The sequence below is a fragment of the Euprymna scolopes genome, chromosome 29, assembly GCF_053919585.1.
Source record: "Euprymna scolopes isolate OS-2025 chromosome 29, ASM5391958v1, whole genome shotgun sequence".
NCBI lineage: Eukaryota > Metazoa > Mollusca > Cephalopoda > Sepiida > Sepiolidae > Euprymna > Euprymna scolopes.
The window spans coordinates 42,897,178-42,912,649 of NC_136510.1; the positions used below are offsets into that span (position 1 = coordinate 42,897,178).

Below are 15,472 nucleotides of genomic sequence, written 5' to 3' on the forward strand. Positions count from 1 at the left end.
TGACCTGAACTTAGTAATACTTCGAAAGCATCACCAGCTGACCTATCACAACACCAAAGCCAGCCTGATCGCCGCCATCCGCTGAGCTCCTGCCGGCGTTTATGAAAAAGACTTCTCAGTTCCAAACTTGTATAGGGACTGTAATTGAGGCTGAAGGCGACTACATTGAATAGATGATAGCTTTACTATGTAATCAAGTTACCAGAATTGATTTTTTCAATAAAAGTTTTAAAATAAAGTTTAGTATTGTTTTCTTTAGGTCGACAACTTCATCATTTCACCTTGTATAGCATTATTTTTAAATTTTCATTTTTTTCTTTTCTTTGAGGGTATGATATAGTTTTAGTGGTATCCTAATTAAATGGTAAAGTTTAGAAAAAAATATAAAATGTGCCCACGTTACTCACTTTGTTTCCTAGAATACATATTCCATATTCAAATTGATAAGTTCAATAGTTCAGGATTTTATCAAGCACATATATATTATTGATGCTCATGCACTTAAAAATGCATTTTTTGATATAACTGAAAATCTGATGTAGAGCAATTCTTTTCTTCATTAAATTTTATTATATCTATATTTTATGTCTTTTGGAGTGGTGGTGTGAGTTGGAGTGGACGCACCCCCTAAATGGTAAATTTTACAAAAAAAAAAAAAAAAAAATTATATACCTGTGTTACTCGCTGCATCGCTGAGAATATTCCAAAATTCATAATGATCTGTCCCTAACCCTAAATATTTATGCACTCCCTAAATGTTAACATTTACAAAAAAAAAAAAGTGTGCCCATATTACTCACCCTGTTGCCTAGAATATATATTACAAAATCTTTAATGATCTGTATATTAGCTTGGGAGATTACCTTGTACACACACACACATATATAACGTTTTTATTTCTATTACTAATATAAATTAGTTCCTCTGAACCTTAGAAAGTTGAAAATGTTTCTCCTATATATATATATATATATATAAGTTCGAATCCTGTCATAGTCAGCTATGCTGATGAGCCATAGTCACAGCGAAACATGTCTAAATAACTATTTTATCTATGTATATATGCATGTAATTATATCTATAATTCTTGAGTTTATATACAAAAATATACTTTTAAGGTATATATCCTTTATAATATTGCCCAAAATTGCTTCAAATAACAAGTTCAATGAAATTATGATTCCAGTTTCAGAGCATATATATTGGTTAGCTGCATTCTAATGACCAAAGGAAATATACATATATATATATATATATATATGTATATATATATATATATATATATATGAGTTGAACTGTCAACGCGATGGTTCTAGGTTCAATCCTCAGCTTGGGAGAGGTGCTAATCTAGCAGCACTGATGAGTTGTGATACAACAAAACAGTACTGTATGTCGATGATTATCAAATATATCTTAAGCCCCCCCCCCCTTGGGTAGAGCATTGTCATAAGTAATCTCACCCGCTACTTAATTGGCTGAAAAATGCGAGGCTCGCTGTTTGTTTATAAATAAGCAGTTTGAGCACTATAGAAGTGATGGACAAACGTTTGTTCAAAATAGACATTTGGCGAGGTTATTTGCGAGCACTGCTCCCATGGGTCGATGGGTTGAACTGCCGACTGTCAACGCGATGGTCCTAGGTTCAATCCTCGGCTTGGGAGAGGTGCTAGTCTAACAACACTGAGGAGTTGTGATACAACAAAACAGTACTGTATGTCGATGACTACAATATATATATATATATATATATATATATATATATATTATATATATACATAAGTACACAAACCTAACTTTATATATATATAGAGAGAGAGAGATAGTCCATAAATAATAGATTCTATTCAATCTGTAAATGAAATCCTGACTACTCTGGATCAGAATGGACCCGAGAATATGGCAACTAAGCAATAAGCATTGACCCAAGACTTTCCAAATCGAAACCAAACCACTGAATGTAATTTTGATTATTATAAGAGTCGAACCTAAAGAGCATTTAAGCTGGCAAATAAAATTTTGATTCTAACTAGCAAATCTTCCTACCATGTTATTACGAATAGAAAATGCACTTTGCTACAATTCATTTATTTCTTTTTAATCTAGTCTGAAAGTTTGCTAATATTGAGACATTCACAAATAAGCACCTAAAAAGAAAAAGTGAAATAACTAAATCTTTTGAAATGCCTTATTTGCTTTTTATTTTTATTTTTTATTTTATTTTTTTTTTTTTGCGCAGATTCTAAACCTAACAAAAGAGGCGACGTTATAGGAAATAGAAACATAAAACAAATTTGAATGTTATTGATCATAAGTAGTAGCAGTAATAGTTTCCCTAATTTCTAATCAAGAATAATGTTTTAACAGGAAACATACGTGAGACAGAAAGAGACAGACACACATAGAAAGAAAAAGAGAGAGAGAGAGAGAGAAAGAGAGACACAGAGAGAGAAAGAGAGACAGAGAACGTGAACGAAAGAGAAAGCGAAAGAAAAGTAAATGATGCTAAAAATAGTACGCATGATCGTCGACCCGGGCAAGCAGGGCTTGAAACAGCTGGGCAGACTTTTATCTCGAAAAACACCAAATAAATGAAATGGCCATAAAATTTAGGTTAGTGTAAACCACCACTCAACCAGGTAACACTCAATGCTACAATTGTTTTTAGGGTGGATTTTTAATTCGTCCGGCTTGTATACTTCGATTAATTTTATTTACATGCAATAAAATGTTAAAATCATTCGCATTCGAAAGGCAACAACGCAATTAGACTAAGTTTTAAAATAAAAAAAACTAAATCGATTACTCATTTGAAAATTAGTAATAAAAAAAGAAGATCGATATCGATTCTTTTGCTGACAGAATTTTTTTTTAAATCAAAACTTACAAAAGATGATTGTTTTTAAAAGTTCGTGTTAATTGTAAGATAAATCAGTTTTTTTTATTTATTTTATGGTACTCATGCAGAGAGTGATCCGTGATGAAATAATAACGTTATTTAAAACTTTAATCAAACGTGGAAATACGATTTTTTAAAAATAGCGCGGATCAGTAAGTGCATTAGCACCTTTTTTATTTTTCAAGATCGACAATTTTTTATTCGGTTAAATATACAAGATTACCTCGATTTTTTTAAAGTTATCTTATAAATAAACTTCTAAAAAAAATCCCTCGTGTGTTTGTGTTTCTGGCCTCTTCGTGATTGCCTTCTTTTTATTTGTTAAAAATTTTTTTAAAAAATTCAATAGCGTAAAGTACTAAAAAAATTACGAAATTAAATCGACCAGAATGCATTTCAGCTTCATCGCAAACAAGTTAGCCATTTTAATCTTTTGTAATAGTTGAAAAAATAAAATGCATTATCACTTCGAAATTTGAAAGGAATTTGGAAGCATTTAAACTGTCGAATATAAAGTATTTTCATGGCAACTCCTCAAAAAGATGCGGAAGTTATTTATATGCAATAATTTGGTGCTAATACATTGTATTAAATACAGAATTTAAACCGAACCAAGCTTATTTAAAAACTTTAAATTTAGAGTTTAAACATTTTTTTAAAATAATAATAGTTCGGTTCAGATATTGTAGAAGTAGTACTAATAATTTTATAGAGATTAAAACATTGTTTTAGCAATAATCCGTTAGTTTTACAATAAGTTGGTTCAATTACGATAATTAGATTTAACTTTTAAAATCTCATTTAATATTTTGTATGTGTGTGTGTGTGTGTGTGTGTGTGTGTGTGTGTGTGTGTGTTAATGCAGAGTGATCTGCGCTATTTTTTAAATCGTATTTCCACGTTTAATTAAAGTTTTATGATATTTTTTGTTTGTTTATAAAATTATGAGGTGAAAGTACAGAATAGTTAACAAAACCTCCTCCAAACCATGTGAAGAATGAGTTTCTAAATAATAACATTATTTCAACAAGGTTCAGAGTTCATAAAATGCAGACGTACCCATATTTTTAACTCCTTCCAAAACATAAAATGAGTTAGGTTTTATATTTTTGGACAACAAAATAAAAAGAAAATAAAACAAATATTTTGGTGTTAATGCAGAGAGTGATCAGCGCCGCAGCGCTATATTTTAAATCGTATTTCCACGTTTAATTAAAGTTTAATGATATGTTTTGTTTTTTTTTATTATTCAATTGTAAGGTTAAAGTACAGAATAAGTACAAAACACTCTCCCCCTCCCCATGTTAAGAATGGCTTTTTAAATAACGTTATTATTTCAGCACGGATCACTCTCTGCGTGAATACCAATATTTTATATGAGAGTAACTAAAACCACCTAATCAGAACAGATGACGTTTCAATATTATAGAGGTAGTTTTCCGTTTGTTTGTTTTTTTTTAGATATAAAAATATTTATTTATTTGCATGATTTAGATTAAATTATTTACTTTTTTTACTTAAGATATATTTTAAATTAGATTATTTTTTATTAATCTTATTAATATTAAGTTGTATTTTGAAACGACAATTAACGAAAGAAAAAAAAAAATTCGACAAGATTTTTCCAGAGAAAATGTAATACTCAACACTGGTCAATTTAAACAAAAAATAATTTCATTTAAATGTTAAACTAAAGACTTAAATCCTAATTTTAATGTTCTTTTAACTGATTTTAACAACATTTAAAAGATAAAAAATTTAAATAATTGTTTCTTTTTAAATAAACAACATACAAAAAAACATGGTTTCAGACTGAATATCAACAAGCCATAAATTGTCTTGTATCCGTTCTTAGACAAGGATATCGTTACACGGTTTATACAATATCAATATATACTTGACTAATAATTATTTATTTAAATTTTATTTGGTTTTTAAATTACAAAATATTTTAATATGGTGTGACGATATTTGCACCGAAAGATTGTGTAAATACCTGTCAATTGAGAAAGTCGCGAATACGAACAAGATGCAAATATTTAACAATATAAACTATTATATATTCAAACTGAATATAGACATTTGCTTTATTTTAAGATTATTTAAAATACAAGCTTTAAAAAAAAAAAAAAGGTGGAGCACAATCTCATAAAATAAGATACGAAAAGTAAAATGTTGTTATTATTATTATTTGGTACACATAACATTCCGAGGCTCGGCCCCCCATTTTTACCCCGCATCCAGACGGCGAATTCAAACATATACGGCTAGAAAAAGAAAGATAATGGATAGAATTTTGAATCGAGCAGATAGATGGGACATTCCCCTGTCCATATGGATTATTTTCAAGTGTGTATCTTTAATGGAACAAGCAAGAAACGCTGACTTACTTAGCACTGTGTCTAATGTATCCTCTCCGTCCGCCATTTTTGAAATGTATGATCACGGGGCTACGAGAATGTCGATTTCCTCTTCGGCGTCAAGTCCGTTTGTTTGTTTGTTGTTGTTGTTGTTGTTGCTGTTGTTGTTTTCGGGGAGAGGGGGGGGGCGTTCATGTCAAAAACAAACATAAATAAATATTTTAAAAATAAATAACTAAATAAAAATCAATAAATACCATAGGTTTGTTTAAAAAAAAAAATTTAATGACGATTAATTTTTTTTCCCCCGCAAATAGATCTATTTCTTTTATTTTTTTATTTTTATATTTTTAGAACAGTTCACAAAGTGTCACAGACACTTTTCATCAGCCCTTCATTTTTTTTTTATCCCACAACTACTCTCTTTGTGGCACGTCTAGCTATACCGAGGAGCCGTGATACGATGAAACAATTGTCTATGAATTACTGCATATGATAATTATAGGCTAATCTCAAAATATGTTTCTACTTAGCGTAAAGCAATACTCTACTATAAAATGAATGGAGTTCTTTAGGTTACCTGTAGCATTAGAATGTAAACAAAGAAAACTTCTCTTACTGTCAGTGGCTAGTGAGTGCTCTGATGATCATAGTTAGAAATGATCTGGCGTTCTGATTTTGAATTCTAGCGTGAACGAAACTTGCCATATGTAGCCACACTGAAGAACTGTGATACGGTGAAACGGTCTTCTCTTGATGACTATGATCATCTATGTATTTTTTAATGAAATATTAAAGAGTACTGTCTTACTTGCTACTGACTTTGGATTTGTTGATACTGTTGAATTAATACGAAACATTTTCATTTTTTGTGGATTAATATTTGTTAAGACACTGTTGGATTAATAGGAATTATTAACATCTGTTAAGGTATTGTTGGATTAATAAGAAGCATTGTCGCAGTGGGCCGTATCGATTGGGTGCCAACCGACTGTACAGCTAAGAAAGTAGGCGCAGGCAAAGAAGAGAGAACAAATGCAGGTGGACAGTTGAAAAGAAACGCTGTATTTATTTCACCATAAATACATAAAGGAAATATAGAAGAACTGGCAGAAGTCAATCGATGAAGATACTGGAAGCAGGGAGGTTGAAGAACAGGAAATTTTGCACCTGGACAGCAGCATAGATTGGATGGGCAGGAATGCAGACACTGAATAGCTGGAAAGGTTGGAGGTGTGAAAACTAGATCCTGGATAGCATAGGATTGTGTAGCAGCCGAAACTTGCTACAATCACAGGCAGGAGCTAATTTTCGCATTTCGACATTTGAAATCCATTTTCTCCCTGGCTCGTCCAATCACAAGGCAGTTCTCAATCACATGACTGAGTACATAAAAGGCGAAATCTGAAACCCTCACTCCTCTTTCCACCTGATCCTGCTAGACAGCAGACTTCACCTGGGCCTTTGACCCCAGGTCAAACATAGTATAACAACCTAACATGGCGGCCTTCTAACTCAGCTGCGGTACCCAAACTAACTTTCTTTATTATGCTAAAGAACTCCTCTCATCGATACATCGACACACACTACAACACGTAAATACACTGAAGACTTTACTCTTTCTTTTACCTTTAACCAGCCTCCTTCGTCCCGACGACTGCTGGCTGCAGACACATGTGGACTGAGCTGTTTTCTCCTCAACAAGCCAGCAAAATATTAAATCGATTTTTATACAAGAACACTTCCACCTACTAACCCATTTCTCTCTTGTACACGCTATTAACAAAGATGACAAATAAAGTTGTTTTTGAATATAGAATGAAACTCCATTTTGTTCTCTTATTCTATGATTGTAACAGAGCACGGACGCACATATGCAAATGCATACAAAATGTGAAATGACGTCACCATAATAAAAAGACTATAAAAAAGATTGTGTGCACAGACAGACAATGACATTCGAGAGCTTGACACAAAACAACATTCGAGAGGACAGCGGTCAGAGACAAGGAGACGATCACATGAGAGATATGGGTGATGCCACATCCGTAATGAGAAGTCATGCATGGTGGAGAATGAGGAAATAAATGTCGGAGTGACCAAAAAAAAAGGAGTTGAGTTATTATTTGTCCTATGTTCCTTGCGACCTACTCTGCTACAACGTGTTGGGTCTACTTGTGTAAACGTGTGAAACATTACTGGATGACATCACAAAGAGATTGATGTGGACGTCTCTGAGGTGTGATGAGATGTCTCAGGTAGGTCCAGCCGCAAAGACATGGCTAAGAGCTAGATTCACAGGAATTGAGTTTGTAAAAATGGAAGTAGGGAAGCTGTATCGTGGACAACATGAAATGACATCACAAGGAGATTGATCTGAATATCCTTAAGGTGTGACGAGATGTCTCAGATAGGTTCATTTCATGTAGATGTCGCCAAGGGCGAAATGAGCTGGATCCTGGTGTCAGACATTGAAAGTCAATGAAGCAGAGGGTCAGACATTGATGGGCACTGAAACAGAGTGCCAGATACTGCTGGGCGCTGAAATAGAGAGTCGGGTATCAACAGACACTAGAAAAGGGAGCCAGAAGCTATAAGCAGGAACCGCTGGTGCCGAAAGAAGCCGCTGAAAGTTACTGGGACACTGAGGTGCTAGAATCGAAGCAGTAGGAAAGAACTGTTTATCTACTGTTGAACTAGTAGGAATAATTTTAATTTTTTTGTGGATTAAAATTTGTAAATGTCCTATTGAATTTTTACAAAGCATTTTAATTTTTTTGTCTGTGGAGAACATTTCTTAAGGTAATGCTGGATTAATAGGATGCATTTTGATTTTTGTGAATTAACTTTTGTGAAGGAACTGTTGAATTAATAGTAAGCATTTTAATTTTTATTTACGGATTAAAATTTGTTAAGGTACGAGGGGCGTGCAATAAGCAATGCCCTTGACCCATTTCCAGTTGTCTGATTTAGCTGAAATTTTGCATGTGCAATGATTTATATCTCTACGGGTTATGTGGCAAATTACAGCTCTGAACTAATTGTGGTTTCAGTTTTACAGGTGTTTGAACTGAATCAGGTGTGAAATGGAGCCTGTTGAATGTCGAGCAGTCATCCGGTTTTTGTATTTGAAAGGACGCACACCACAGGAGACTTTTAATGAAATGAAAGAAACTTATGGTGATAATGCCCCATCATATGACCTTGTAAAACGCTGGCATTGTGAATTCAAACATGGCCGGAAGTCTATGGAAACAGCTCCCAGCCCTGGTCGCCCCCCCCCTTCTGCCATTGATGAGGCATCTGTCCGTCAAGTTGAGGCTGCCATTTTGGAAGATCGGTGCATTACTATTCGCCAAATAGCCCAAGATGTCAAGATTAGTACAGGATCTGTGGAAACTATTATTCATGACCATTTGCGTATGCATAAGGTGTCTGCCAGATGGATTCCCAGGTTGCTCACACCATTCCAGAAGCGAGAACGCGTCAAGTGCTCGAGGATGAATTTGGAGATATGCCAAGAAGATGAGTCAAAGTTTTTCAAAAGACTGATTATACAGGATGAAACCTGGGTCCATCACTATAATCCAGAGACCAAAGCCCAGTCAATGCAGTGGAGGCACTTGGACTCACCACCTCTAAAGAAGGCAAGGGTGCAGCCCTCTGCTGGCAAGGCCATGCTTACAGTCTTCTGGGACCAGGACAGAGTAGTGATGACAGATTTCTTGGCAAAGAGTACCACAATTACAGGAGCCTATTATGCTTCACTTTTGAGAAAATTAAGGAAAGCTATCAAAATCAAGAGGCGGGGCAAGATCAGCAAAGGTACTCTCCTCCTGCAGGACAACGCTCCGGTCCACAACTCACATGTCGCCAGATAAGAAGCACCGGCATGTGGTTATGAAATCCTTTCCCATCCTCCCTATTCTCCTGACCTTGTACCCTCTGACTTTCACCTCTTCCCAGCCATGAAGTTGTTTTTGAAAGGAAAGCGTTTCCCAGATGATGCAGCCTTGATTTCTGAAGTCACGTCATGGTTGGAGGACCAACCTAGAGTGTTTTAAAAAACGGTCTCCAGAGCTACATCAAACGATGGAAGAAATGCATAACTCTGTAGAGAAAAGACTAATAACTGTGCTAAGTTTCGTTGCTCTACTGCTATGGGAAGTGGGTCAGGGGCATTACTTATTGCACTCCCCTCGTACTCTTGGATTTATAGGAAGCATCTATATATTAATAGGATAGCATGTGTGTTATTTATTTTGTGTGTCACGTTTACATCTGAGTGACTGTTGTTTAATTGTTATGGTTTTTCCATTTTTTGTAATAAAGAATTTTACCAAGAATTCTTCATAGGTTTTAGTTTTGGTTTCGATTATAGCTGATGGCATTCCAATGATTTATTTTTTTTTATAAATAATTTTATCAAGAATTCTTCATAAGTTTAGATTTCGTTTTCAGTTCAAGCTAATGAACCCATGTAGTATGGGTATATATTTTTTATTTTTGAAATCGCAACTTTATAATATACAAAAATCGATAAAGCATTAACTCTATAATAATATATACAAAATCTGCAAGAATTAAAATATCCTATTTAAGCGTACTTTATGACCAGGCTACGCCAGACATCCCTGCTAGCTTAGATAAATACTTTTGCAGCTTTAAGAAAAGAGCTACAATAATATCGGGGGGGGGGGATCTCCATTTACATTCTTGGCCTTTTGGTCAAGATCAAAGTGTAGTATCTGTTCTTCAGATTCTGCACTTCATTTTCTTGTTCTCTTTCGGTGGAGGAGAAACTGAGACAATTTTTATTTTTGTACCTTTTCTCCACGTTAAAAAACGACCCTGGTGTCTAACTCTGTCTCGTGGGGAGGCATTGTAAATAGGTACAATAATATCAGGTGGGGGGGGGGGTCTCCATTTACGCTGAACATCTACAGCAGTGGTTCTCAACCTTTTTTTACTCATGGACCCCTTTTCCCTTCTTCTTATCTTGTGGACCCCTTCATAACTATTGGTCATAAGACAATCTATTTTTCACTCATATAAATTTTTAGGTTTTAATAATCAAAGAAATATTATATAATTAAGCTTTATTTTTTAAATGAAAACTAATTTAATGCAAATAAAGTATTCTACAGCAACTATAATAATAATAATGATGTTTTGTTATGTTTTGCCTGTGGACCCCCAGAAATATTCCATGGACCCCTAGGATCCATGTGGACCCCGGTTGAGAACCCCTGATCTACAGAATACCAACATCAATATATTACATATGAAAGAGTCTGCTATGGAATTTCTACAGGTTCCGCTAGTTTTTATTATGTATTTATGGATTAAATTTGTAAACGTCCTGTTGAACTTATAAGTTTGTTTGCTTTTTTTTTTTTATCGTTTTTTTGTTTGTTTGTTTTTTGTTTTGTTTTTTTGTGGATTAACATTTGTTAAAGTACTTTTGAATTAATAGGAAGCGTTTTTATTTTTCTGTTTTTGGATTAACATTTATTAAGCTAATGTTGAATTAATAAGAAGCATTTTAGTTTTTCTTTGTGTATTAACATTTGTTAAAATATTGTTGAATTAATAAAAATTGTGAGTTTTTTTTTTATGGATTACCATTTATTTAAGTACTGTTGAATTAATAGGAACCATTTGAATTTTTATTTATGGATTAACATTTGTTATTGTACTATTAAATTAATAAGCTTCTTTTTTTTGTGGATTAACATTTGTTAAGGTACAGTTGGATTAAGCATTTAATTTTTCTTTGTGGATTAGCATTTCTTAAAATATTGTTGAATAAATAAACATTTTTTTTTCTTTATAGTTAATACTTGTTAAGGAACTGTTGAAGTAATAAGCATTTTTATTATTTGTGGATTAGGTTAAGGTACTTTTGATTTAATAATGAGCATTTTTTAATTTTTTATCTCATTTTATTTATTTATTTATTTTTTGATTGACATTTGAATTTGTAAGAAGCACGTGCACTTTTTGGCCTTAGTCTTAAAAAGCCAGTCCTATAGTGATGAGGAGAAAAACAGAAAAGTGCTCCACTCTCCTGCAGTTCTTTGAAAGAAACCAGAATAGAAAGCTCTATTACAATGAGGTATCCAAACAGCGAATTGATGGAGAGTATTAAAGCGGTGAGTCAAACGAGCTGGAACAATAGAATCAGTAGAACACTTGAACTTCTGCATGTCAGTACAGTTGGGAAAGCAGAATGCCGGAAGGGAGTTCCAAAGTCTAGCAGTTCTGGGGAAGAAACTATTGGAGTAGAAGGCTTTCATACACCTAGGGATCTCTACTGTGAAGGGGTGGGATTTAGCTGCTTGTTGGGTTTGTTGGGAGTATTCACGTTAAGGGGGTACAAGTGTTTGTAGTTCGTCAGAGCATTCACCATTAAAGTACTTGTAGAACAGACAGAGATAAAAATATGTCTGAAGAACACATGACATAATAGTATTTATAGAAAAGACCGAGACCAGCAATATCACGTCCGTTAGAGAGAGGTTGCATACAAGAAGAAAGGGTAGAAGGTCAATGCAATTACAGGTATGTTTTTGTACCTTATCAAGAACCCGCAAATGGAACAGAGATTCGCTACTCCACAAGTTTGTACTTTATACATGGTCTGATAGAAGAATTGTAAAGATAGAAAATATAGAATACAGAGGTTGAAAAGTGCACTACTAACATGGTGATTCAGAATGATTGAAACTATTAAATCAGACGTCATACTAAGATGCTGCAGACAAGGCATGAAGCCACTTGATAAAAGGAGCTAAAAAATACTACTACTTCAAGGTGAAAAAATAGCCAACGATAAGTATTAGATGGATAGATTCCGACCCAGAAAACAGCAATTCTTCCTCCTTTGTCAGAGACATGGTTCACGGAAAAGTGAGAGTTATGAGGCTGCCAAAAGTAAACTCAAGGGTCACTTTCTACTCTCCTCTTCGTCTTAAACTGTTGGATATTTGGCAGGTGACCTCAGCATTTGATGAGATGCACACACGTAGATCAATTCCATGTCAGGAATGCAAGGCTTTCCACCATTGTCTATTGGAATGCATAATTGACCAGAAATATCGGTCAAAGGATTTGAACAATAGACAATGGGAAATAATAAACATTCCAGAATGAAAGAATGTTTATATAAATCGACACAACAGAAAGCAAGTAACAGTCACTCACAGAGTGAGAACAAGCTGGCACATTTTCTTCACTGCCGAACATCTGCACCCCCCCCCACGTGCCTCCACTGATGTCAACACCTGTCACAACTAAATCGAAAACTTATCAGTGTGGAATCAACAAAATATTTTCTAGATCAGCTGTGTTGTGTTTTATTCACTATCAATATGAATATATCATAGACCAGTGACAAAGGTTAATTTATAAATTGTATAGACTGAAAAGCACATTGAATGATTGGCCACAGCAAATATATAATCACAAAACAAAAATTCAGAGAAACCGATCAAGTCCTTTTCATCTTACTGAACAAATTCGCTATAAGAAAAAGAAACTGATGCATAGAACGGATATCATTAAGTTCCATTAAATGAAAAGAGTAAACATGTAACAACCTTTATCACTCCATTGGAAAAATAATGCTATAATATGGCATCATAAAGATTTTTATCAGCTAGTGATAACTTTACTCAGATGTTTGGTTTGATTATTACAGAATTTAAGAATAAAGTTAAATGTGTAGACACTACATGTGTAATAGACACCGTTAAACACGGTCTACCACGTTGAGAAAGGCAAAATCAATGGACGAACAACAAATAAAGAAATAACGCTCACCAAAACTTGTAACTTATAAACCATGTGAATTTATTATGGGCATCTGGTACAAGATATGTTTATAAGAAAGTCAGGAGGAGAAGAATCTCCACATGTCCATACCACATGACGTCCCCCAATGACAGAGAGATCGACAGAGATGAAAAGGAAGTTGATATTTCCACTTATTGGTTTGAACATGCAACTCTGGAAATAAGGAGCGATAATCCTGTATGGCTCAAACTTTAGGGTGTTGTGCATTGTGTTCATGTGTGCGTTACATGTGAGCGAAGCTGAATACTAGTTCGACGAGCGTCTATAATACCCCCCCCCCTCAGTTAGGTGGAGACTAGGAAATGTTTATGAAAAAAGGACATGTCAAAGTCTGCGTACTTGCGTGGAAAAGTTACATGACGACCACTATGATTAGTGTAAGTTGCAGGTGCAGGGGTGGATGTAAAGTCTGGCGCAGACATGATTACAGGTTCTGGGTCAGAAAAACTGATTGCAGTAGATGCCGAATCCAATGGGTTTTCAAGAAAAGCTGGTTTAATATGGTGTATTATGACAGTGCCTTGCTTGCCATTGCAGTTGATAACAAAGTATTTATCGAAGCGTTCCAATATAGAGTATGGTATGTCATAAAGGGGTTGAAATGATGAGTGAGTGCAAGTAGGTCTGCACTTATTAGTTGTGGTTTGATGCGGTTGAAGAAGACGTTCTTATAAGTCTGTGACAATGTGCAAGGAATGGCATCACTCATAATCCTGGAAAACTGTTCCACTGGTCTGCTTCCCGGCCGACTACAATATGATAACCTTCAAGTCCAATTTAAACAAGTTCTTGTTAAGCCGTCCCCCTTAAATAATCAAATTCTACTCAATTTATATCATTAACGATCACTACACTATTATCTTGCATTCATTAACCCTTAACCTTGAGTGGCACTAAGGTCTTGATAAGTTGTGACGCCCTTGTAAAAAAAAAAATTTAATTTTCATAGTCAAATTTAATGGATTAACGATGAAACCAGACAACACAAAGCCAGTCAAAAATTCTCAAATGCAATTCTAGAATTTCCTCAAGCCAAAAAATATCTTGAGAGTGAAGAAAAGGCATGAGATCCTTCGGTAACTTAAAAACTTATTAAAAAATAAACATCACTTCGTACTATTTACATTATTCGGACTGCTGTTTTCATCTTGGGTGTTATTTTCACAACACCCGTAGCAGCAGTAGCTGCATGGAAGTCGCAAGTAATTCGTAATTGTATCTTCAATATTGCCTGCACTTAGGATCTAATCTTCAACCTACAGAAGAGTGTAACTTACAACTGAATTTTACCAAGTACTTTATCCGTTATGCCACAAGTCCTCATGAACCGTTTGAAATTCTGTGCAGATTCTTAAGATACACCTGAAGAAGGTCGGAGGTTACACCAACCGAAATGTTGTACAAATGAAATTTAAGATGAGAACAATAGTCCAAATGATCCAGATAATAAAAATTATCAATTGCCATTTCAAAGGTTCAAAAACATAGAACTTAATTGTTTCCCATTCATTTATTTCTTAGGTGCCATGGTCTATTTCAAGTCTGAATGAACAAATCAACTTAAAACGGCATTTGAACCATAAGGTTTTATGTATGATATGAAAAGAAAAAAGAAAAAGAAACTGGAATCTTAGGAAGATCTCCATCATTCCAGTAATTATAGAAGCAACTAAATTCATGAAGGAGAATTTCAAAAATTACCTGGCTAATATACCCGGTGAATCAAGTGCAAGAGAGATTCAAACAATTGCATTTTAAAAAACGGTTAGAATTTTTGAAATATCTTTGTTGGAATGTATGAAATAGTGGGTAAATGTCTGGCATCCGGTAGAATGCCTCATCACCAGCTTGAACAAAAAGATAAAAAAATTGAAAAAAAAAAAAACGATTCAGACATTCATCTGCTATTTGAAGAGTCTGAAATATCAGTAATTTGATTGGTCCTATTCTTTCTTCTTCTTTGCACGCTTCTCTCACAAATGAGATGCTGCTAGTCTCAATCTTTTCTTTAGATACTATTATGGCATGTGTTCCTCAGAATAACTTGATCTATTCCATGCTTCTTTTGTTCCAGCTCGTTTGACTCGTTGGTCTAGCGGTCTCCATCAATTCGCTGTTTGGATACTCCATTGTAATACAGCTTCCTATTCAAGTAGTTTATTTCCAAGAACTGCAGGCTTATAGAACTGTTTTCCTTCTGATTATTTTTTTTTTAATTCCATTTTCACTCCAAACAAGGTACAGTACCACTTTGATGTAAGGCGCTACTATCGGGGATATAGGTTGCTGGGATATTATGTAGGGACTTGAGCAGTAAGATGTCTGTTTACTGTTTACATTACACTTGAACTTCTGCATG

The 15,472-nt window shown here is 34.4% G+C and overlaps 1 protein-coding gene and 1 non-coding gene across 3 annotated transcripts in view; one reads left to right on the forward strand and one right to left on the reverse strand.

Annotated features, from left to right (window-relative positions):
• Positions 1 to 5,404, reverse strand: part of LOC145252616 (ADP-ribosylation factor-binding protein GGA1-like) — a 139,745-nt gene extending 134,341 nt beyond the window's left edge. For both annotated transcript variants that reach the window (XM_080112332.1, XM_080112331.1), the window contains exon 1: positions 5,287 to 5,404. In XM_080112332.1, the coding sequence (XP_079968458.1) occupies positions 5,287 to 5,323 (37 nt within the window). In that variant the 5' untranslated portion in view covers positions 5,324 to 5,404. The remainder of the gene's footprint in view (positions 1 to 5,286) is intronic.
• A 4,560-nt stretch (positions 5,405 to 9,964) lies between these two features.
• On the forward strand, positions 9,965 to 10,162 carry LOC145252953 (U2 spliceosomal RNA). Its single transcript, XR_013863698.1, has one exon. It is a non-coding gene; the product is annotated as a U2 spliceosomal RNA (small nuclear RNA).
• Positions 10,163 to 15,472: the final 5,310 nt, after the last annotated feature.